This window comes from Cryptomeria japonica, chromosome 3 (genome assembly GCF_030272615.1).
Source record: "Cryptomeria japonica chromosome 3, Sugi_1.0, whole genome shotgun sequence".
Taxonomy (NCBI): Eukaryota; Viridiplantae; Streptophyta; class Pinopsida; order Cupressales; family Cupressaceae; genus Cryptomeria; species Cryptomeria japonica.
In genome coordinates, this window is record NC_081407.1 from 997,029,109 (window position 1) to 997,055,806 (window position 26,698).

The following is a 26,698-nucleotide window of genomic DNA, read 5'->3' on the forward strand; positions in this document are numbered from 1 at the left end:
GTAAAGAGAGAATCCCTCCACATGCATGAAGTAGCGGCCTCTACCCTTCCCCTCCTAAGAGCTCTTTTCTGGACACATACACAAATTCCCACACTGCCTGACATCTTGAGTCCCCATAGCATCAGTGTTCTCAAGGAATGGTATTGGACCGTCACCATGAAGAACGATGCCCAGGAAATTATTGACAAAGAAAATGACGCGTGTGAGGCGATTCTGGGGAACATGCAAGAACTAGGCAAGACCATCCTCCGATCAATGGTTTCGGGGTGGATAAATGACCTGTCCGACAGTGTAATCCGGCCGGATTGGGAGGGAAGATTGGGAGCAGATAAGGCTTCTTATTCCATTGAAGACTTAAGTTTTGCTGGTCAGTTCCATTCAGACATATTATGCTTCGAGCGTAATCGCTCCAGCTGGAAGGACGGTTTAAGGCACGTGGACCAGTATCTCGAAGGCATGCAATACAAAATTCGCCACCCTCCCATGCCACCTTTTAATCCCCTCTTCCAATTATGCATCAAGTTTCAGGAATATGTCCGCGAGGAACGAGCAGCAGGTCGTGATTTATGGCGAGAATACCTGCATGGCGAAGACCAGTTTCTGCAAAAGGAATGTGAAACCAGAATAGAGAAAGCAGTTTCTCAAAAATGCTTTTTTCCCTCCAAGTCTTAAAAAGTGCACTTTTGTCCCAAAAGGGTGACAGTTGACTTTTGGTCAACATATTGTAAAGTTTTTTGTGCACCTCCCCTTTTTGGATTATTTCAAAGTTGTAATTATCCTTTGGTAGTTATTGCTCCTTTTGAGTAGCTGTAGATATTTATCTCCCTATTTATGAGTGTGGGTCCCTCTTTTTGTAAGGATGAATCTGGGCCACTTGTTTAGATTAGATCTTGGCCATTCATCCATTTTTGGAAACCTATTTAAGGGGACTGGTTTTCCCTCATTTAGGAGGAAGTTCTTGAATTGTTGCGAAAGCTCTGAAGAAATTTTGCAGGAATTAATACAATGGATTGAAATTACCTTCAAATTTCCTTGTGAGTGCATGGTCTCCTTCTTCATTTAAATTAGAAAGCTTTTAATTATGTCTGTTCATTTTACACAGCAGTTCTTACCAAGCATCTGATAGAATCTCCACAGTCCATACCATTAGAGGATAGCTGATTGCTTTTTTTTCCTTTCTGCATGGTTAATCTGGGCTATTTTATGATTCAGTTCGATTATCAAAAGTACACGTATCATGAATATAGAAGTTCTAATATTGTATTTGGTAATATGAAAATCTGGTTTCTCCTTTGAAGATTGCACTAAGTTTATGCAAACATTGTGTCTGAATGACTGATGATGCTTAACCTGGTTTCCTGGAGTTGTCTGTCTGCTTGGGTAAATCTGTTGTCCTAGTTAATATTTACTGTTCTCTCTCGCTACCCTTCCTTTCTTTCCTCCCAATTTTATCCTTTTTTTAGGAATCCAGTCTTGCTAAATCAGCTTCAAATAAATCAACATCACCTGAAAGAAAACCAAAAGAGGTCCCTGGGAATTCGCATATGAAATTACTAATCAAACGTAAGCCCCCTTGTGTTTCCAGCATAAACACATAAAGCCACTGAGAGATCCCGCAGTCAAGACCTGACAAAAGAAACCTTGAGGTAGTCTCCTTTGATCAAACTTAGAAAACAGCATTAGAGACTTCCTTATCTCAAGAGAGAGTAGGATAATCAGTCGGCTATTCTATTCTGCGTTGGCCGTATGGAGTTTGAGCATTCACCATGATAGGGCGGACTTCTATGACATCTCCACCATAGGGCGGACTTTTGAGACATGGTTACCAAGGGCGGAGTTTGAAGGCTTCAACTTCACTATGCATGGCGGACTTTTGATGACCTTACCATCTTCACCAACAAGTTTGGGCGGACTTTGGAGAGTCCAGAAGACATGGCGGAGTTTTGAACATATCACCAAGGGCGGAGTTTCAACTACCTTCTCTAGGCATAGGGCGAAGTTTTGAAGCCTCTCAAGGCGGACTTTAGGAAGGTCTCCTTGAGGGCGGAGTTTGACGTTACCTCAAGCAAGGCATAGGGCGGAGTTCGATGCTCCCTCTTCTAAGCCTCTTTAACATACATGGCGGACTTTAGACACCTCTCAACATGGCGGACTTTTGGTCTACCTCCCAACATGGCAGACTTTTAGTCTACCTCCTCAAGCATGGCAGACTTTGAGCACCTCTCCATCATGGGGCGGAATTTAGAGCTCTCTCTTCAAGGCGGACTTTTAAAGGCTCTCAAGAGGGTGGATTATATATGAAATATAACATTTAATTATAAGTGGTATTTCAATATGTCTTTTCTCTTTCTTATACTTTAAGTTATATTTCATATATATTGTCAGGATGTTTGAGAGTAGTTTCAAATCTCTAGGACTTATAATGCAAAACCTAGTTTTTGGAGGATTCTTAAATTTTCCAGACAGTCAAATTTTAGGATCAGGATGACATTCCAGACTTAGCCAAATTTCAGGACATTTGAGGATCAGGATGATTTTTCGAGCTGATTATCCTTTGAATGTGTCATGACCCCCTAAAATATAGGAACTTAGCTTCTTGGGTCAAAACTTGAAAATTTTGGATCGCGGTCGAAGCAGGTTAGTGGTATCAATGCAAACCCTAGGTCCTGTTGACGTGTATTTTGTACACAATCATACACAGAATAAAATACCCAAGGGTACCTTATCCTCTCTTGAATAAAGTCTCTGATTGCTGAAGATGTCGCAAAAAAAGGATCAATCAGGGTGACTCCAATGTTCTTTTATGTAGGGTCTCTACGTGTGGATAAGCACCAGTGGTCGTTGTGATTGCTGTTTCATCAAGGGGGCCTTACGTATCCAAATTGCAGGAACAAGATTTCCTAATACTAATGAATTCCAAAAAAAAAAAGATCAAAAGGGTAGGGTTTGCAAGAGATAAATTCTAATCTAACCTTAAGAATGACTCAATGCGGGCAGGACTTGGTAAGATTCTACCAACTTCAATATTGCCATGAAATAACAACTCAACTGAAATTGATGCGATCTTTTAAGGTAACAAATGATCTTTCAATTCATCAAGGATCATGGACATTACCACGAAGGCACATATCCAAAGCTCAATGACGATTGAAGGTTTAAGTAATTCAAGTCTCTCCAGTTGACCACACAAGGCGTTCCTACAATCAGTAAGAAGCTAGTGGTTTGGAATGTGAATCTCACCAAAGATCAAGCCCAACACTTAGTCCTTCAAACTTAAATACTACTTTGACTAAGAATGATTCAAGAAAGTAAACAACCATGAAGATAACCACAAGAATTGCAATAAAACACCATAACCTCAATATTTTATTGATCTCAAAGCCATCATAAACAACAATTGTTTGAAATTCCTTCTTCAAAGCTCAATCTTGCTACAAAATAACTTGCTTCTCTAAAAAACTCTAAACTCTAACTATTTCTTATTGCTCTCTCTTGATTCTATATCTATATATCAAAATGAAAATGAATGAGGGTATATATAGCATCCTCAATTACAATGAATGGTCCATATCAAAAGAAGATCAATGGCCAAGATTATGACACCTAAAGCCTAATTAGGGTTTATTACAAATAGCCCCCTTTTTTTTGAACAATATTAAATGCATAGCCAAATATTAAATTTGGCACAAAAACCTAGGAGACATAGACCAATGATAATTAAGGTGCCACATCATCTATAACAACCTTTCTTCTAGAATCTTATTCCCTTTCCAATGCTCTTTCTTAGCATATGCAATGAATTTAGACACGATTCCTTCGATCTCAGCAATTGGAATCTTGGGAAGATTCCTCATTCGTTCCTCCAAGTGGATGACCTGATCGAAAGCCTTGAGAAGAGCAGTGTCCCATCCAGGTTCAAGTTCTTTGATTTTCTCAATCAGGAGCATGGTAGCAAACATCTGATCCCGTTGCTCATCTGTAATAACATTCTCATCTTTGCAAAAGATGACCTTGACTCTTTCTTCTAATTCTTGCAAATCCACATCTGTCTCAACTGCAATCCTCCTGCCAAGAATAGTACATAATACTTCAAACACTTTGTCCTGGATCGGATGGATAATCTCTTCAACTTGATTGCATTTGTTACTGATGTCCTCAAAAAGAACTTCCTTCATCTGGAGTAAAGTTGACCATTGGAGTAAACTATGAGGTCCTCCATCCATTATTTTTTTTTGTGCTAGGACCTTCCTTGATGTTTGTCTGATTACTTGCAGGACAGGAATGATAACATCTTTAGTATGAGCAAAGGCGGCTACCGTTATCATTAGGTTGTGGATGATCTCAAGAACCTGGATAGCTCGATGAATGGTCTGTATCATTCTTGTTGCAAATTCAATAGCAACTGTATGGGATTTGTCAATCCAAGAGCTCATAAGCTGGACCAAACTCCTGACTCTCTCTGCTCACTAACTGATTCAAGGGGAAGTGCCTGCGCAGGAGATACTGCTGGATCCTGACGCCTCAAAGGCTGATTGAAATGGCTAAAGTAGCCTCTCCAAGCACCGACCTCTCGCTCAAGCTTTCTATTCTTCTCCATTTCTTCTCTAAGCTTGTCCTTAAGTGCCTCAAATGAATCAGTGGCCTCATCCAACGTTTGCTCGGCTGTGAGTGGACCAAGCTCAAATGTCTCTACATCATATTCCTCCGCGAGGATCTCACCTTCATACTTGTCCACTGCTGGTGTAGCTATCTGCAATTTCCAGGATCCTGTCTCATCTCTGATCATCTTGGACATCTTAGTGGCCTTCCTCTTTTCTGTCACTTCCTGAGAATTTCCAACAAGGCTTTCTAAATCAATCACATTATCTTCGTCCTCGATCACAATCACCCTTGTCAGTCTCTCCTTTAACCAATCCGGAATGGCAAATCTTGTTTCTCTAACCTGTATCTCCTTAGGCAATGTTTCTTCTTCTCTGAGAGGAGATGTCACTTCGTCATCATTCTTGTCTTCATGTAGCTCATTAACTTGGAGAGATCGACTTGATGAACGTTGAGGTGCCTGTCCTTCTTCATGTTTATCATTCTGTACCATTGATTCCATAGATTCCTCCATTTCAAGTGTCCTCTTCTCTTGTCGAGAAGATGTGCCGGATGAATGATCTCGATTGGCCTCTTGCTTCTTCTTGGAGGATTCTCTTTTCTCAGGTCTCTCTTTTCTCTTTGAGCCTCTAGGATGGGGATTGCCTTCACTGGCGCTTCGAAGATTGCCTTCGCTCGTGCCTCTGGGATGAAGATTACCTTCACTTACACTTGCTCCTCCTTCTCCTGGCCTTTCCTCCAAAGTAAAAGTCATAGATATGCCCTGCTCTCTCAACTTTTGATGTTGCACATCAACCCATCTGCGAGTACAAGACAAAACTGGAGCCATCAAGGCATCTAGATCCAAAATTTCAGGTTCATTCCAATCTAGCCTCACTGCTTTGCTTTCTCGGTCATAAGATGATTGGAGATGTCTGCCACTGTCCTGAGCTTGGTCGGCCACTCTGTAAATTTTGCATTTCCTGATGAAGTCTAAAGGCAATCTGGAATGCATCTTTCTTTTTACTTCAAGATCATCTGAGAGATTCATCACAAAGTCCTCTACCTGAGGTTCATGTCTGTATTTCCTTCCGACTGTCTCCTCTATATACCCATAAGGATCAAAACTCTCTCTCAGGGCAAAGAATGAAAATGAATATAAGGCCAACTCCTTTTCTGCATCATCCATGGCTAGAGCATTAGGACATACCTCAACTGAATTTCCTAGTATGATAGGAACAAGAACTCCATTTCCATGCCTGTGTCTAAATGCCTTCGCATAAGCTGCCAACTGTCTAGTTACCTCAAGTAAAACTATTCTGTCTGTCTGATATCTCGGCAACATGTAGGGAGGTGAAGGACATCCATGAACTCTAATATATGTAAACTTCTGAAATTGGATGAACCAAGCACTGTACCTCTTTACAAGCTCTTGTGCATCTTGGGATAGCCGATTGTGAATCCCGCCTTGCAATGTCTTGGTGATGTTCATCGTGAAGGTATCATTGACTAACTTGTAGTCACTTCCTGGAGGATGATGCAAATGAACATAGGAATCACAAACTCTGACTTCCCTTGGCCCTCTTCCGATCACTCCTCTGTGAGGTAATCCTGCATATTCAAAACTCCTTATCAAGGCATATATGATGTATGAACTCATGTGGAAGGACTTGGTAGCCTTCAGTCTTCTTAACTGCACGTCGAAGCAATGGCTAATCATTCTAGCCCAATGAATTGTTCCTTTTCCTTGAACTATCACTTGGATGAAGTAGAACATACACTTCTCAAAATAGAAGGCTTGAGGAGCCCCTGTAACTCGGTTGAGTAGTGTTATCAAATCTCTGTACTCCTCCTGGGAGTCGATCCTGTGTGGTGTGTTCGGAATCTTGCTCAGGCGAGGACGACTCTTGAGTATCCAATTCTTGTTGATGATGCTCAAGCAAGTGTCTGGATCATCTTCGTACATGGACCTGGCTCCTTCTAAGCTTTTATAAATCATATCGTTATGTTCTGGCAGGTGAAGAGCTTCACTGATAGCCTCCTCTGAAAGATAAGCCAAAGTGTTTCCTTCCTTGGACACGATCGACCTTGATTGTGGATCATAATGGCGAGCACACTCGATCATTAACTCATGGCACTGGATTGCTGGAGGGAAGCCGACCGCCTTGATAATGCCACTTTCAATTATTCTCCTTGCGACAGGTGATGGCTTGCCAATGTAAGGGACTTCTCAAAACTTCTTCACACTAAAGTTTCCCAGGTTGGTATCTCCAATGTTGCTCCACTTTGACACGATCTTGGTCTCCAATTCTTCGTTCTTTTGATCTTCCTTCATGAGGGCTGGACGACTGGTAGATGCTCCTGCCTTCGGGGTCGCCATCGTGACACCTACACAACATTTCATAATGAGTAACAGATTTTGCAATATAGAAATATAGATTAAAATTTAAATTTAGGAAACTTCATGATAAATCCTTGAATTATCATTTCCTAAATATAACGATGCAATTTTGGAATTCAAGATTCAAAATTTAAAATTCAAGATCGAGGCTAGGACGATTCAAAATTCAAAATTTGGACAAGGGAGTTCTTGCCATACCTTTCTTGAGAACTAACTCTAAAAAGATGCAAAATTAGGAAATTCGCCTAGGCAAAATGAAGATTGGAGTCTTCAACGTGAGCTTCTCCTAGCAAATGCGCCTGCTTTATCAACTTCACCACCCTTGGGGTCTTCAACGCCTTAAGGGAAAATTCGCTCCAACTCTAACCACAAACAAAGTTTGCACTCCACCTTGGATGGAAATTTCGCTCCTCTATTGCTTCTCCAAAATCGCATGTAACAATGATTGAATGATGTTTAAAAATGCTTCAAAGTACCCTTCTTATATAGGCGCTCATCTCCTTATTCTCACATAGGCCGACTTTTGGAAATAAGGCAAATAATAAACAAAATTTAAATAAAAAGGAGGCCGACTTTTGGAAAAATATAAAAATATAACCCCAAGCGCTCTCCCTTTTTATTTAAATTAATAATTAATTAATTTAAATGCCTTTGTAATTAATAATTTCGATTTTTTAAAAGGCTAAATTAATTATTAAATGCCTTTTGCGCTATTTTTAAATGCCAATTTAATTAAATATTTCAAAGTTTTTATCGAATTTAGCATTTAATGTAATTCAAAAATTATTGGCGCCTAAACATGGGAGGAATTTGGGACATTAATCAATATCGCTCTGGTCCCTGGGAGAGGGACAGGAGCACCCATGCATTTTGGTCCTCCATTTTTCATTTTTCACGTTTGAAACTTCATCCTCTACGTCCAAAATGGGGTTCTTGCTTGGTATTTTGAGTTTAACCTATTCCATATTTGGAATGAATACCTTTTAAACCATTTTCGCCCTGGTCCCTTGGTGAGGGACAGGAGCGATTTTTTGCTTTTACTCCTTGGTCCTTGTTTTTTACATCGTCAAATCAACTTGCGAGGTAGGCAATGATCATCCTTGTTTGCTCTACGCATGCTAAACTCGTCTTTTGCAAAGCAAACTTGATATTTTGGAGATTTTCGCCCTGGTCGCTTGGTGAGGGACAGGAGCGATTTTTACATTTTAGCCAAAATTTGTCGAGTCTTGGGGTCAATTCCTTGTTTATCATCTTCCTAAAGACATTTGGGATCTTGCATGACCTTGCCTTGACGTAGTTTTTGAAGGGAACGGTTGACTTTATTGAAATCGCTTTGGTCCTTGACTGAGGGACAGGAGTGTCATTTTGTTCTTTGTGCGAACCCTTGATCATATCAACTTCCAATTGCCTTCAAAGTGAAAAATGTTGTTTCTTATTCCTTCTTGAGTCTTGCAAACGATAGTAGTACTCCAAAATACTAGGCAATAAGGCAAATTTGAGGATTTCGCTCTGGTCCCTGGGAGAGGGACAGGAGCGCCTTGGGCAATTTCATCAAGTTCCCGGGTTATTTACAACTTCGTTCTTCTTTGAGGCATTCCAAACATCTTTACCATCATGTGCCTTGGCCTGGACTCAACCAAATTCGGAAGGGAATGCTAGATAACCAAGATTTCGCCCTGGTCCCTTGGAGAGGGACAGGAGCGAACTTGCATTTATAAGCTCATTTGTGTTTCGCCAACTTTCAAAATCATCTTTGATGGATTGGTTGGGTTGCCTTTCCTTCATCCCAAGCTTGAAATTCGCCTTTCCTTGGTCCAAAACTTGTCCTTTGAGAAAATCGCTCTGGTCCCTTGGAGAGGGACAAGAGCTTCATTTGAAAATCGCCCTGGTCCCTGGGAGAGGGACAGGAGCGAACTTGTACCTTGGGTCGATTTTCTCCTTCTTGGTCTATTCAAGTTATATTCAATGGGCAAAACGTACTTTACTTGATCTCTTCCAAATCGCGAAATCATTTAATCTTGCAAGAATAAGGCAAACTTGGTGTTAAAGCTCCGGTCCTTCAGTGAGGGACAGGAGCGATTTTGTCATCTTAGCGTATTTCCTTGTTTGCAAATTACTTCAAATTATATTCAATGGACAAAACATGCCCTCCTTGATCTCTTCCAATCCAAAAATTGTCTTGGCCCTGCAAGGACAGTGCAACTTTGAGAAACAAGCTCCGGTCCTTCAGTGAGGGACAGGAGCGATTTTTGTCCTTAAGGTCAAATGTTCAACTTTTCATTGCAAACGACTAAGTCTGGGTGCTCCATTATGTTGATTTCATCCCTTATTGCGTTCTTGATGCTCCAGTTTGATTAACTAAGGCCAAAAATGATCTAAGTAAGCCATTTCGCCCTGGTCCCTGGGAGAGGGACAGGAGCGATTTGGCCTTAAACCTTAAAAAACTTGCCATTTTGAGTCTCAAAAAATCTTCAAAACCTTCAATCCATGCTCGATTGTATCTCCTGGCAACCCTGCACAAGACAAATGAAACAAGTCAATAACCAAGATGCATAAAATACCAATTTCGCCCTGGTCCCTGGGTGAGGGACAGGGGCGATTTTACCTTTATAGGCCAAAATATCAAGAATTTAGGCTTTCAGTCACTTCACAAGGCATAATCAGGTCATCTCTAAGGCCAGGGGTCAATTATCAAACTTTCCAAAATTTGGTCCAAATTCACCCGGACAAGATTGCACAATTCCATCATTAACACTTAGGTAAAATTTGAACTTGCTTTCAAAATTCCGACTGGACCTAGACAGACACACCTGACATCCTGACAGACTCATCCTATTTCAAAATTGCAATCCACGCGAGGATGCTCAATAATCTTTCAAAATTTGACTGGACTGCGGCCTGAAAATATCAAAAAAAAAGGAAACCCTAAGGCTTAGCCCTAGTCCAGACGACTCACTCACTTACCCAAAACCCTAAAAGCAGAGAGAAGAACAAGCAAAACCGAGCAAAAAAAAAAGGGTCCCCATTTTAATGGGGCGATGTGTGAAATGGTCACAACAGGTCCCCATTCCGAAAAAGCAAAAAGCAGACATCCCTAAAAAATAGGGAAAACTTTCTAAAGATAGCCATACTGGGAATTGGGCTAAAAATGCCAAAAACGAAACTTCCTATAAAAAAGGAAAAAGCAAAAAAGCAAACTTTCTAAAAATAGAAAGTTGTTCAAATTCGTCCAAATTAATTGCGATCTTCGTCCTTTGGCCCTTCTAGGCACTTTGACGGTATCTAGACTTTGGAATCACTTGGTTTGCAAAAACTAACTTTCAATCCTTAGGACGTGAATTATTCAAAACTGAGCAAGGCTTGACAAAACTGAAGCGGAAGGCCACGGGACACTAACAAAACCCTAGAAAGCAGGAAAAGAGAAGGTCCCCATTTGCAATGGGGCGATGTGTGAAAAAGGTCACAACACGACCATGTGATAAAAGATTCCCTTCGTAAATCACAGGTGGATCACGCCATTGAAATGCCGACATTCAATATCAAGGATTTCGAACCTGTGCTTCGGACTATGGTGTCTGGATACAACCGCCACAAAAGAGCCTCCATTATTCAATTCCAAGGCTGCACAGAATGGGTTTCCTTCAAGGCTGAGGACATCAAGAGGGTATTTGGTATACCCGAGAAGGGAGCATCTGCAGCAAAATCGGCCAAGAATCTCACCAAGGAGAAAAAGAAATGGTTGTTGGACTTGGTGTGCAGAGATGACCTGATGGAAGAACAATGGAAGAGTGTCTGGTCTAATAGTAGGGGACTGAAGCGTGCTTTCATTGCACCCGGGGAGTGGAGGATGTTGATGGACTTGGTGAAAAGTCGACTCACAGGGGCCAGCCGCGCATCTGATATAGCCATTTGGATGATAGGACTGCTGAATGGCATCAAGTGTGGTAAAGTTTATAACTAGGGGCAGATTTTATCTGAGAGGATTCAAGATTTCTTCAAACTGGAGCATAAAACGTTCTTTATGTCCCACCATGCCATTAGTCTGTTTTTGGATTTAGTACGTTTACAGGTACCTCCAGAGATGTGGGGTACTTTTGAACCACGCGGTAGGGTGGAACCCAACAAACCATCCATGTACTATTATGTTCACCTGGACACTCTTGGTGATGCCATACAGCCAACGAAGAGGAGGAAGCTGGACGTAGCAGTTGAGGTGGAAGAAGATAGCGGCATGGAATACTCAAATGAGGAGGCAGAGGAGGAAACAGAGGAACAGGAGAGTGGAGATGAAGGATTCCGCATGGCACCACATAATGTTGGAGAAGAAGAAGAAGCGGAGTCACAGCAACCAAAAGGGGAGGAGGAAGAGGAGCAGCTAGAGCATGGAGGATTGCGAGCACAGTGGAGAAGCACTTGGGTGAAATTTACACCCCCCAAATTACCTCCTTCAGCACACTTGGTACCAAAGGAAGCACTCACAGTGGCTAGCCCGGTAGGCGATGTGAGACCAGTTGGAGTACTGTTCAGGAAAATTGACGAAGGGGAGCCTCCAGCACAAAGACTCGTGTCGCTGCCACAAATTGGCCTGGTCGTACTCTTATCATGAACTGTACCAGCAGCAGAGCATACTACTAGACCAACAAACCGTACGGGTAGTGACTTAGGCGGCACAGGAAGGATGGACCGTACCATGGCAAAGGGACGTGCAGCATAACCCGGAGGGAGGGGTACAAGAGGTAGCCATACCAGAGGAAGCTGCACCGAAGGTAGCCATACAGGAGACAAGTACTGGTATGACATGTACTAGTACGGAGGGAGCCGTAGCAATTGAGGGCAGTACGACAATAGTAGGAGGGAAGGAGTCCGTGGATGTACTAATGGCAGACAGGGAAGGAGGGGATGGCCAAAGGGAGTTGCAGTGTTGGACACACTGGCGGATGATGAGATAGATGCATCCTTGGATGGGTGGCTCGGGTAGTTTGCACTTGCACCTCACTTGCCCACTTCGCCTTCACCCCATGACATGGCAGTTGGCCAAGGTGAGACACAGCATAGGGCCACACCTATCATCGATTAGGTCCAGGATGAGATGGCGTCTGCTGAGGAGCAGGACGACGCGACTGGGGAAAGTAGGCATGACCCGAAATTTATTGATGTAGAGGATAGTGGGCCTGGAGGACCACTGGCGGGTCTTCACATTACTCCACCAGACCCTAGAGATCTAGTAGGCTCCCTCCAGCGGTTCTTTGGAGAGTTACGAGCGATATCGGACATAGCCCGAGGTATGGCACAGTTGACTGGACAGATGGATGTCGGCAATTCAGTTGCTGCTGAAAAGCTCTTGCACTTCATGACTTCAAGATGTGAGGAGGAGTTTACATGTCACTTTGAGCAGAGGGGGTAGCCGAACAGTGTTACGCTAGAGATGGTACAGGAGTGGAAGCACATACGATTGGTGGAGGGAGTTGGCAACTTGGGGGCTAACTTGCGTAGTATGGAGGGGTTGTTCCAAGATGTCTACCTGTAGATGAGACAAAGCAAGATGGAACAACAGGCGCAACAACTGTACATAGAGAAATTGGAGAAGGAAGGGGAAAAGCGTGCGCAGTTGGCCATAGTAGAGAAGAACTTGAGGGTCGAGTTGGAGACAAAGGTGACCACTTATGAAGCCCTTTGCAGCAGGCAGGAGAAGGAAGCACAAGCACTTGCAGCACAAGTGGCTGATCTAACTCTGCAGACGGAGCAGAAGAACAAGAAACTATTGGAGGCTGCACACATGGTCAAGAAGGCACGCAAGCGGCAGCTGATTGCGGAGAAGAACCTTTGGCTCCACACAGGACGACAAACTTCTTCTTCGGCCACGGCAGGGACGCCTCCTCCCTCTCATATGTCTTAGTTTTTCTTTATGTTTTGTCATTCCAGCTCCTGTTTGTTTAGTTGTCTGGAAGACGACTACTTTTTTGGGGGAGCTGATGTTAGGGGTCAATAACACATGTTAGTTTATAGTTGGTTGGGGTGTTTTATGTTTTGTTATGTATGAGTTGCCTAGAGGTTCCCGTGGGGTAGTTGGTAGTTAGTGACGGTTGGCAACCTGACCAACTATCGGGTCTATATAATCTATGGATGGAACCTCGGCAAGTTAGCATTGTACTGGCATTTTTGGAATGCAATAAAGATCATCATTCTGCCATAGCTGTTCTATAATTGTCATCTATGCTTTAATATACATGAATGTTCTTGTTATATGAGTTGTTGGTACATGTGGAATTTCTTTGTTTACCCGTGAGTTTACCAACCTCACCGTAGGGATTAAACACATTCATTTTATACCAAAATAGGCAAATTCCTAGAGGCCAAAAAGTTATTTGATAGAGAACACACACAAGTTAATTAAGTGTTGTGTAAATTGATTTTTTTGTAACACTGATGTAAACTTGTATGGCAAGCCTTAGTAATACGTGGTAAAAAAAAGCCACTTAGCCCAAAAACCTATAGATAAACAATTAAGCTACACTCACAAACACTAACATCAATTAATTATAAATCTTGTAAGGACCATCTAGTTGCAAGGAATATTTTAGTCCTGAAATCTTTTAATCTTTTTTAGTAGTGAATTCTCAATTTTACAAGCTTTGAAGAATTTTCTAAACATTTTTCTTTTGTCCTCATATTTCATTCATTTTATACGAAAACAGGGAAATTTCTGGAGGCCAAAAAGTTATTTGATAGAGAACTAACACAAGTTGATTAATTGTTGGGTAAATTGATGTGGGTGGTAAAACACCCAGAATGTGGTAAATTTTTGTTTATTTTGGTGTCCTTGTGTTTTACAGACGGTCAATTGACAATGTGTTTTGCAGGTTTTTTCAATGATACCTGGATTTAGTGCTGAGTTAATGCCTAAAGGTCGTGAAAAAGAAAGCCAAGCACGCATTAAAAGGTTCATGACAATGATGGATTCCATGACTAATGAAGGTTTCACCCTAAACTTTTTCTCACCCTAAATTACATATTGATGAAAGAAGATTTTGGAGTATGTTATTCTATTTTACTTTAGACTGTACTTTGTGAATGTGTTATTCTATTTTACTTTAGACTGTACTTTGTGAATGGTTGTTTCTTGGTTCAAACAAGAAAGTTTCATGCTAGGGCGTAACATATTTTTTGGAGATGTCCATTTAAAAAAAATGAAAATCAGATGCTGTATATCAGTTTTTTCTCTTGTGAAAAACGGCCATTATGTTACACATTCATGGGGATAGAATTTATAATTGGCACATGGCCAAAGAATAAGGTAGGGAAACCTACAGATGGAATAATATACCAACTCCAACTTCAGTTGAATCGCTTGCCAAAGAAACACCATAATCAGGGTAGTTATCATAAGCCAGAGTCTGATAATAATTTCTAACTCGAGATGAGACCTGATAGATTTCAATAGAAACATATGATAGCACACTTGTTGGATTTTTTTGAATGTCTTTAAATATGGAATGACGCAGTCTTTCTTCTTCATCATCTCCTTCCTTTAGTCTCTATTGTAATGTGCATGCTTTCAGAAATATTAAGATACAAATATTTACATGAATTAGAAAATAATTTTTCTCAAACCCTCAACTTGAGATTCACCTCACACTTATGTGCTCCTCTACTGATTTCTTTGCAATCCTAGTCTTTGTTAGTTCCCTATCTTCTCATAGTTTTAGTGTCTATAAATACATATTCAATGCTGCTTCCTTAATCATATGGCTTGCCCCCTTGTTCTTCTTGCAATGGAAATAAACATCATTAAAATATTTGTAGTTTCAGTCTCGCTGACATCCTAACGCTTGTTACCAGTGCCTAAAGTGATCTACGTAAATTTTTTGCAGTTATTATCATCTTCCCAAATGCAACAATCTGGTCTCTTTTCTTCAAGCTTTCGTTTCTATACATGAAAAACATGAGTCCCATTCAATAATTTATATAATCACTTGAAAGAATCTTTTGTTTATTTTCTGTCATGTCTTCTTGTGATTGAATTATTTTGTTTATGATTGATATTCCAATTTTAGCAAATACATCTCTGCATTTATAACCCGTAAAATAAACAAAAACCAGTTCTTATTTTTTGTCAATTATATGGCAAGCAAGGTGTCAATTTTTTTTGTCGAGATCATGCTTGTATGTTAGTATTACATCTTCCATTGTTCTTTCCATTTAACTATACATGTCCTAACATGGGTGGCATTATCCATTGTATTTTTAGTCCTCCTTGGACTTGCTAGTTACATCTTTGAAAGATTGTTAAATTTAAATTGTCGGGAAAGGTGTTGTATAACTTGCATATAGGAATATTGAATATTTTGTAAAGTTGTAGTTCCAAACACTTCAGGTTCGAGGACTTGTAGCATGGCTCGCAATGAGGTAAATTTAGCCTTGATGACTTCAGTTGTTGATAATTTAGCTTGAAGGTATGACAAATAAATCACCATATTTTTGCTAAGTTGTTGATTCAGGTTCAGGCACTGGTTCAGGTTCAGAGAACCGGTACGGCAAAATTTTGAAAAGGGGTTTGGGTTCGCATGGCTCGCAATGAGGTAAATTTAGCCTTGGTGACTTCAGTTGATGAACCCAGGCCAAACCCACAGGCGAACAGGACCAGGACTGGTACCAGGCCCTCAGACCAGCAAACCCTGCAACTGAGTATTTTTGTATCACAAAGAAAATATGCCAAGACACTGCTTGAGAAATTTAGAATGATGGATTTCAAACCCATGTCAACACCTATGGAATCGGGATTGCAATTATCTACATCTGATACATCTCCTTAGGTGAATGCAACTCTCTATTGTCAAATGATTGGAGGTTTGATTTACTTAACATATACTAGACCAGATACCAGTTTTGCTGTTAATTATCTATCAAGATTTATGCAAGAGCCAAAAATGTGTCATTGGAAAGTAGCAAAACAGGTACTAAGGTATATACAAGGTACAATGAATCATAGTTTGGAATATAAGATGAGTGATCAATTCTTCTTGATAGAGTACACAGATGTAGATTATGCAAGTTCTATTGATGATAGGAGATCCACTTTTGGATTTTGTTTTCTTTGTGTGTTCAGGATCTATTTCATGGGGAAGTAAGAAGCAAGCCATAGTTGCTCGTTCTTCAATAGAGGCAGAATATTGTGTAGCAGTTTGTGAAGTAGTTTGATTGTGTTGCATATTAGAAGGATTGGGGGTACCACAAAACCAACCTAGAGTCCTGTATTGTGATAATTAGAGTGTTCTCAAGCTTGTTCGTAATCCAGTGTTCCGTGTAATATCCCCAACAATTTTTCAATTTGTTTCCAGTTACAATCACAACAAGAACCCATTAAGGTTAGGAATCAAGATACAATAATGCTGAAGTTGTAACCCTTCCACTTTCTGATCACCAAGTGCCCAATATGGGAAGGTGAGAGCATACGGTGTTGAGGGGATCGTTCGCTTCAAATAACTAGAAATAATACAATGCTTGGGTGGCAAGCCAGCCCCTTCCACTTTTCAGCGGGATATGGAGAATATTGAAGATCACTTGGCGGTGAACCAGCCAAGGATAATACAAGAAACTGAAGAAACAATCACTCAACCGCTTATGCAGCAGCAGGACTAGAAATGAAATTTACTATCAACTCCACCGCTTATGCAGCGGGAGGACTAGAAATGAAATTTACTATCAACTCCACCGCTTATTCAGCGGGAGGACAACATTACAAAATATTCAAAATAGGCGGCTAAGCTAGCCTCTTCCACTTACGCAGTGGGGCTCCAAACAATAATCCAAAAGATAGTTGTTAGTACTACTAACTAGCTTTACAATACACATTATGGATTATCAATACATGAAATATCACTATCCCAAAGATAGGCGGCATAGCTAGCCTCTTCCACTTATGCAGTGGGACTAACAAATAACATAACTTTGTTGTTAGTACTACTAACCAGCATTACAAATCATATAGAATGAAGAATAAAGTGCTGATAACAAGTCCAACAACTGCAACAATAATTGATACTCACTCCCAAACCAACTTAGACTACTCACACCGAAAAGCTCTTCTAACACACAACTATGAAATTCTGAAAATCAATAACACACAGAAAACACGCAGACCAGCAAGCTATGAACACCCCAAAATGCTCATAACTTCTCCAAATCAACTCCAAATAACACAAAAACGGGAGCAAATGAAAGCTATGACTAAGGCGATGCAACCGGAGACTCAAACCTGCACCGCGAACACCACAAACAGCCAACACGCAACCCAAGGTAGCCAAGAGATGGTATGGCCCAGCTGGAAAGTTCAATTTGCTGCCAAAAATCAGAAAGAACACCAAATGAAACGCCAAGGTGGAAGAATGATCGCCCTCCAGATACACTTCCAACGAGCTATTACCCAAAATAATCGATTGCACAGGCAAAGAGATACGATCGAATCTTCGCTTCAGCCACACCAAAAACCAGCAACATTGAAATCCACACCACACTGAAAATCTGAAAATGCACGCTAAAATCGAACCACACATTCAGAAGATCCAATCACAGCTAGGAGTGATGTCTCACACTCGAAGTCTGTCAAGAGCCCTAGGAGGTATTCACCCTCGAAGATTGTCTGGAGTTAATCCGACAACATAACAGTGCAAATTGTCTGAGATACCAAATGAGAAGCCCAACACTCTCATTTATAGATTTTGAGGGCTCAAATTCAAATTCACATTCCCTCCAAATGAACGCCAAATCCAAATGCACATTATTTTGAAATTACATTTCATTTCTCCTTTCTCCAAATCGACCTTCTCATAGGAGCAAATATTCTTTATAAAAATGACAATAAAATCATAATGTGGCATCCAAGGTAGATAAGTGAAATATATTATAAAATTAACTTATTTCTCCATAAGGCGTCCATCTTGCCATATTAATATTTCACTTTATAAAGTATTTTTCCTCAACAATAAATCACCCAATAAATAATTAAGGAAATGACTTATATATCAATATAACTTAAGCAATCCCTTTTAAAATAAATCGTCTAACCTTTGCCTTAAGCTATAATTTAATTTAAAACACCATTTTTCATCAAATACTGAACTTGCCAAAACAAGCTCCAAGGATATGGGGAAACAAGCTGAGAGAATTGCCCTGCCAGAAATAGTCACTGAATTGAGCTGAGGAACCATTGCCAAGAATAGCACCAAAAAATGAGGGAAGACCAACTGCTCAAACTGACCTGCCGGAAATAGCCATCTGAACAAGCTTGTTGACATCTTGCTAAAAATATAACTACTAAAAATAGTACTTACTAAAAATAGCATACTGCTAAAAATAGTAAGTGTTTCCAAAGTGATTTTAACCACATTCTGAGTAGTCGTCGCACTTACTAAAAATAGTAAGTCCAGAAAAAGTAACCCGATGCAGATGCATGTCGAACCATCTTGAAGCTCTCTGAAAACCCAGAAGGAATCCAGAATCCAAACTATCAAACTCTCACATACACCCCTTGAAAACACCAAAGAATCCTCCTAGAAAATAGGAAACCCTAATTTCTGCTCCTGACTAGCCTACGGGCCTCCGAAATAGGCTAACGGCTAGCTGAACTAATCACTGCGGAGAAGGGGACATTACATTCCGTGAACAAACCAAGCATATTGAAGTTGATTGTCACTTCATACGAGAACATGTTCAACAAAACAACATTCAACTTCAATTTTGCTCCACGCAGGAATAGCGTGTTGATATCTTCACCAAACCTCTAGCACGTTTGAAGTTTGAAACTTTCTAGGATTCTCTTATTAGTACATTAACACAATGATGTAATAAGGGGGGAATGTTGGATATTCCATCATTCGTACTCTTATAGTTTGTTTGATTGTTTATAGTTTGCTAGTATGGTATAGAATATGGTTGCATATTTTGTTACATGGTTGGACTTGTAAATGCTATTTTAAAGCATACAATTCATTGATATTATTCCTATATATTTGTAGACCTTGAGTCAAAATGGTAGGAAAAATATTATTTGTTTAATTCTTTGATAGAGAACACCATTTTTACGCGGAAAAACCACAATGAGAATCAATTTACAATATATGAAAAGATTACAATTTTGTTTTAGGCTCACTGCCAAGGAAGTACACTGCATCCAAGGACTTGCAAGCTGAAATGCACAATCCTAGGGCAAGATACAAAGGACTTGCAGATCGAGACGCACTGCCTCAAGGCAAGATACAAGATTTCTTGAGAAGATTCATAGTCTCTGAGCAAGGAACATGAAATATATGAATCAAAATGAATAGACCTTCAACAACACAGCCTATAGTAGTCTCCAAGTATGAAGCTGTCCTTGAATCTTTGTCTCAAGCAATCAACATTACAACAATCCCCACACACTTCTTCTGTCACAACTTTGCACCATTGATTCTACAAATGATATGACCATATAAGTACAATACTTACACTGATGCACACACATCTTCACAGTCATCATCAATTTGATCTTCTATACATACCATCTTCTTCATTGCAAACATCAATTAGGTCGGCCAAAACAGAGGAGAAACATAGGTCCTATCAAGTCGACCACCAAAACATAATTGTGGTAAATGCAGTCCAATATAGGAGATATAGAGGACCTAAACATCATATCACTTCTTTCTAGACAATTCACATGCAATCACATATCCTCTATGGTCGGCAACAAGGTAACCTGTAGATACACCAAGTAACACACCACTAATCGGCCCAAAACATATCTTCCAAATGAACAAGTCCAATGCGGATCCCCACACACCAAAATCAATGCAACACTATTTTCAAAGCAAGCAGAGACATCCAAGGATTCATTGCAGGGAGAAGAACACCTTATGTCACCCGAACTAGAGCAAGTACCTTAAAATACATAATTCCAATTATAATGCATCATCAAACAAACCTTCCAACATTATGCGGGGCACATAAGGATGTTCCCTGAACATCCAAAAAATTCTCAAATCCTCTTTCATCTTTCCACATCACGATCATACTAGCACAAAACAACTAATACTAAGCACTTCATTCCAGAGCGCTAGTCAAAGACAAAACACCATTATGCTTGCAGACTACCAACTTCTGAAAATTGAACTGAGACATAGCATAGACGTTGTAAACATGTCTTCCATACCACAACACTTGAAACATCAATGCGGAAAAATGTAGAGCATTTTCCGGACCAAATCTAACAGATAGCCAGATTATCAACCAACTGCGATCACCAACCATATCAGTTGCAACACCAAGGACTTGAAAAGATAGGAATGCAATGTCCACAAAGCATAAACATTATGTTCAAGTAGCATAAAATGTTTTTGGTATTTGGTTGTGCCCGCCTATAGGAGGTGAAGATAATCTCAACACCGTAGACCACCTGTAAAAACACAAGAAACCTTCCACAAGAGAGTATGCAAGAAATGAGCTTACTTGATATTACGATCTATGAGATATGATCAAATGAAATGATGTAGGTAACTAAAAGTAAATGAGATACATGACCCCATTATAACTAATTTCAAGACGTAACACCTAGGAACTAAGTTAAGTTGATTTGTGAATAGGTCCATGTTGACGTGTTTTTTATGATGGCGTCCAACACAGAATAAAGTTGCCTAACGGTTACTTCACTCTCTCTTGATCAAAGTACGGTTGCATGCTGATATAGTAGGAGAAACAGACAACCGACTCCAAGGTTCCTTTTATGTTGCAGATGTGACTCGGTTGGCCGATGTGATTGCTGGTAATCCAAGGGGCCTTACGTATGTTGAAGAAATCTATGCAAGCTCGAGAATTTATTGACACGGATGATTTGCAATGAAGCTCTAAGTTTTAGATTTTCGGATTATGAAATATGCAGAAAGTAAAAGGAATAGGGTAGAGGGAAACTAAACTAAAGGTAATCTAATCCTAGGAACAAGGAGACAGGATAAACTTGTGCAAAATCCGACCGCGCTTCGCTTCGCCAGCAAAGCACAACTTACACGAAGGCAGTGCAATCTTCAGGGGGAGTGCTAAGGATTTTCAAATCGTCAAGAGAAACCATCAGATAGAACAATCTCTTCTAACAATCGAAGTTGAACATACACATATGACGAGGCTCAGGCTAACTTTGCATGGTATGCAACAATCAGCTGCACACCAAAAGTATGAGCAGGAATTTGGCAACAAGTGATCCTATCAAATCCAATTCATCTAATTGCATGAAAACAAATCTAATCTATGAAGAGAACGAGACCATGCAAGTTCTGAAACAACACAAGAACACACCAACATTTGAACAATGTATTAAGTGTTTGCTTCAAAAACTCTTAGCAACAATCTTTGACTATAGTCTCTCCTCCATACAAATGAGGGGGTCACCCCCTTATATAGGTCTCAGCCCAGATTACATGCAAAACCCTAATTAGGGTTTGCCCAAAAGATTCTCCACACATGATGCAACAAGGTGGGAATCTGCATTAACTAACCCACTATGCCCACTTACAATAAATTTAAAAGGGCCTAAAATAGCGCCCATGATGATGATCATGCCCAAAATATAACTAACGTCGTCATAAATACCCATCACTCTTCAAGCGACGGCGACATGCAAAAAGAATCCGTCATAAAACCATTATGAGGGGACGACATGCAAGAAGATTCCCTTATCCTGTGGTGGCATGCGTTGACCGGTCCCGCGCCTAGTCAATGTTCTCTTTAGCCATAAATACGCCATCATGGTTCAGTCAAAAGACTTTCGTCCAAAAACGGACGACCATTATCTCGCTCATTAATGGCGTAAGTAATGAACCTACCGACGACGGCTTCCAATTCTCCGATGGAGACACTTGGCACAATCTCAATGTTGAATTCCATCAAGGCAATCTCCTCTTCGCTTCTGGAAAAGAAACCTTCCCAATCTACCATGGCCTCCTGTGTTTTCTTCATCATACCGGAGAATGAAGAAACATTTGCAAAATGTTCCTTGAGAAACGAACCGACGAAGAAGAAATAATGTAATTGGGATTTCAAGGAATTCACTGTTATTCCCCCATCGCTGAGTTTCCTTGAAAATAAAGCTTCCATGGCACTGAGGATTTCTTCCTGTATCCCTCTGATGGATTCCTTCAAGGTGACGGAATCAATGCTGAATTTATCAAGGGTGTTCTTCCCTGAATAGATGGTGTAGAACCATCGGGGAAAGTCGTAGGCTTCATTCTCCTGGATTACTTTCCCGTCTACCAGTGTTTGCCTTGGAGTCCTCATCAGAGCCCTGAGTCGGGAAATGGTTAAGTCTTGGTAGACATCAACATCTTCCCATAGTCCTTCCGCCGTTTCCAACCTACTTTGGAGGGCTACGAACCTCGAATGGAGCTGAGCTAGATCTTCTACAAATTTCCCTGCCTCAGCATAAACATCCTCTACCCATTCTCGGGAATTTTGTGCCATTGCCTTTGTAAGTTCCGCATCATCAATTACTTCCTTAGGAAGGAAGGGAGGGGGAGTGGATGAAGGACCTGCTTCCCTGAGGGGTTTCTTGAAACTCCTGACATACTTGCATAGAAGTTCGTTTTCCTCCTTCAGCCGCTTACACTTTGCTTTTGTTTTCAGCAATTCTCCTTCATGGCAAAGGAAGAATCGTTGAAATCTCCCATTACTTGACCGGTAGAAGCATGGCCGAGATCCACTTGTCTGATGACGTAATCTTCCTGCTTGATCTCACTCCTATCCCTATCCACAGTAGGTTCAACAATTTGCAAGGTCCGGGCTTCGGATTCTTCCCTGACTACCTTGGAAAACTTCCGGGGGGCCTTCCTTTCCGGTGGCTGATCCATCCTCTTCAATAATTCTTCTAATTCCTGAGCAGGATTGGGTTCCCCTCTTGCTTCATTTCCCAATCTGCCTACCAACCAATCCGGTGCGGGGATGGAATGGCTATACTCCCCTGCATGCTCCTGTTCTTGAGATTCCTCTTCCATTTCGCCAGGAATAGTCTCTATGAAATTATCCTGGCGAACTTCTTCCAGGCGCGGGGAAACTTCTTGCCTCTGTCTTCCTGGCTAATGATGGCCCTGTAAAGCATTGATGTTGAGTATATCAGGTGTTGGAACGTTTCCTGGAAGTGGGCCTGTGGGATGTGGGAACATTTCTACTTCTTGTACACTCGCGGAGCTGACTGGTGAATGTTCCCTTGCTGTCCTCGTTCTCTTTTGTGGAGGCTCCTCCTACTGAACCTCACGCGGGATTTCCTGTTGAGCATCCTTCGTCTTTGTTATCCTTGGCCTCTTTGGGGCACCTTTTCCTTTGTCTATCCGGGCCTCTCTTCTTGCCTGACCTTGTAAAGAGTCTTCAGTTGCCTCGCTGTGAGAATCCAAATTTCCCATCAGCTGGTATGTCAGTGGGACATGGTTTTCAACCAACTTTCTTGTCTGCTTGTCAATCCAGTGCTTAGTGAATTTTAGCACTGGCCTAGCCAAAATGTTCAAATCATCTACTTCAGGTTCCAACCAATCTGGCAACAGGATAGGTTGATCTTTTATCCTCTCGAATTCCGGTTGCATCAGATCTGAGTCTTCCTTCACCTGGTCTGGCACCTGATGGATCTCACTTATTCTGATGGTGTCGAGGGGCAGTCTGGAGTGCATTCTTCTCTGGACCTCAAAGTCATCCTCGGCACTGGCCCAATAATCCTCCAAGTGAAATCTATGTATGAATTTGACACCGGCAACCTTCCTGATCTGGCTGTAAGGATCATATTGGGCCCTGGAAGTGTAAAATGGTAGTCGGTAGAATGCCAACTCGCTTGCTGCACTTTCAGCGGCTTCCAATCCTGGGCATATCTCCATGAAATCCCCGAAGACAACTGGAAATTCAATAGATTGCTTCTTCTTCTTCTTCTGCAGTTGATCGTAGGCAGTCAATTGCCTCATGAGCTCGAGCAATATAAGCTTATCTGACGGATATCTGGGCAATTTGTAAGATTGGAAGGAAAAACCCTGTGTCCTGATGTAGGTGAACTTGGGAACTGCAGGAATGCGGCGCCATACTTCTGGACCAAAGCACTTGCTTGCGGAGACAACCTCATGTGCAACTTATTTTGCATAAGTCGTGTCAGGTACATGGTGAAGGTGTCATTCGCCAACTTGTAAGAATTCACGTTGTGGAGATGCAGCTGAGGATAGCGTTCATGTACCTTTAGCTGAGCTGGCCCGCAGCCCATGATTCCTCTTGCTAGCAGCCCATCGAATCCACCCCTTCGTGCCAGCATATAGAATAGGTAGGAACTCATGAAGAAGGACTGAGATTTTTTCTCCTACAGGGTCTTCAATTGTTCGTGCAAGTAGTGGCTGATCAATCTAGCCCAGTCAATCAATGTATTAGAATTCATGATCTCGCCAATGTAGAAGAACATCCAAGGCTCGAAGTTTACCGTGTGCGAGCATCCCATTACTCTGCTCAGCATTTTTATCATGTCCACATATTCCTGCTTGAACTCGAAGATTGTGAGAGTTTTGGGCATCTTGGAAACGTACACTCTAGGTTTCAGCAACCATTGCTTGTTGATCAAATCAGCACACCTGGTGGGGCTTGCTTCATAGACTGCTTGGGCTCCGCTGCTGGTCCTGTATGTCATGGAGTAATGTGAAGGGATTCTGAAGGCTTCACCAATCGCCTCTGGAGTCAATGTTGCCAGTAACTTGCCGTCTGGCATTGAGATTGTCTTCTGCTCCAGATTGTAACGTGCTGCGCATTCCAAGACTAGATCTGGGCACTGAATGGTGGGAGGAAAGCTAGCTGCTGCAACTATTCCGCTTCTCACAATCTTGACATCTGTCGGAGATAAATTGTGTCCTGCAGTTCCGAACATTCTTATCTTGAACGCAGCCCAGTTGAACGTGCCGAAGTTGGTATCACTGATCTCTTCCCATCTTGAATTCAACCGAGAATGGGGGAGAAAACCCTTCGTCTCTGCTTTGATCATTGCTTGCTTGGAGATAGTAGCTGTCCTGCTAGGTTCCGCCATCCTGGGAATATTTCAAAATGATGAAATAGAGACTAAGTATAGAAAACTTTTCACTTCTTTACTCTTCCTTTCCTGAATCTCGCTCGTGAAAAATAAATGTTTTATCCAACTTATATAGAATTCCCAAGAGGCATCAAACTAGTAACTGTATTTATGGTGTGTCATATTTTCCTTAATTACTATGACATGCAAGGCAGTTTCCCATGCATGTGAGTTTGAATTTAGAACCTTCCTTAAATGCTCGCAGTCATGCATCATGCTTTGGAAGATTCCTCCCGCCTACTCGTTGATTCCGTACTTTCCAATTTTGGAGGGAGACTGCAGGATCTTTCTCGGGATTTGCTCAATTCCACTTTGACTTGTCATCTCGTGCCGTCGAAGGAACTTTCCCGGCTTTTCTCCATATCCCTATTTTTTAGGGATCTTCCTAAATTTTAGGAGTCAAGTTCATTAGATGGGGAATTTCGTCCCGATTCGGAATCTATAAAAATTTCTATATTTGGTCGGGATTTGGTGTCTAAAAACAGCATAATTGAAAAATCGCTTGAGGGGAATTTTTGCTTTTATTCTTCCTTGACTCCTTGGAATCCGTGCCTTGGGCAAAAATTTCAGATTTTCTGTTTGGGTGAAATTTTACCACGCCGAGGATTCATGAATTTTCCACTTGTGAATGCCTTCATGATTTCAACGCCCCAGGCCTAACCTGGGCGCATTTTCACCCTGTCCATGGAGGCGGAAAATTGCACCTGCGAATGCCTCCTTGGTTTCAGCACCCCAAGGTTGACCTGGGCGCATTTTTGCTCTGTCCATGGAGAGGCGGAAAATTGTACCTGTGAATGCCTCCTTGGTTTCAGTGCCCCAGGCCTGACCTGGGTGCATTTTTGCTCTGTCCATGGAGAGGCGGAAAATTGTGCCTGTGAATGACTTCTTGATTTTAGCGCCCCAGGCCTGACCTGGGCACATTTTTGCTCTGCCCATGGAGAGGCGGAAAATTGCACCTGTGAATGCCTCCTTGGTTTCAGTGCCCCAGGCTTGACCTGGGCGCATTTTCGCCATGTCCGTGGAGAAGCGGAAAATCGCACCTGTGAATGCCTCCTTGGTTTCAGCGCCCTAGGCCTGACTTGGGCGCATTTTTGCTTTGTCCATGGAGAGGCGGAAAATTGTGCCTGTGAATGACTTCTTGATTTTAGCGCCCCAGGCCTGACCTGGGCGCATTTTTGCCATGTCCGTGGAGAGGCGGAATTTCCTGCTTGTGAACGACTTCCAGACTTAGAATATTTTGACCTTCCACTTCAGGGATGACTCTTCAGATTTAGCCATTTTAGACCCCTGCCTGTCTGCTTTCAACTTTCCAGATTTAGAAGTGATTGTGCATGTTGACTCTCCGTCGTCTGCTAGCCTGACCTTGCCACAAATAGACTTTCTCGAAATAGAAACTTTCCAAAATGTCAGAGTTAGAGCCCAAGACAGGGCGCAGGATGACTTACTAAAAATAGAAATTTACTAAAAATAGAAATTACTAAAAATAGTAAGTTTGATTTTTGGCAAAATGGCGACATTCTGGGACTCGGAAAAATCCCTAAAAATAGGGACTTTCTAAAAATAGAAAGTTACTCCGTTTGGGCTCAAATTTCGCTGGGAGGTCCCCTGAAGGGTCCCGA

At 41.4% G+C, this 26,698-nt stretch overlaps 1 protein-coding gene across 1 annotated transcript in view; it reads left to right on the forward strand.

Moving 5' to 3' along the window:
- LOC131045306 (signal recognition particle subunit SRP54 2) overlaps nt 1-26,698 on the forward strand; it is a 216,112-nt gene that overhangs the window by 139,790 nt on the left and 49,624 nt on the right. Inside the window, exon 8 of the mRNA XM_057978872.2 lies at nt 13,840-13,954. Coding sequence (XP_057834855.1) covers nt 13,840-13,954 — 115 coding nt within the window. The remainder of the gene's footprint in view (nt 1-13,839; nt 13,955-26,698) is intronic.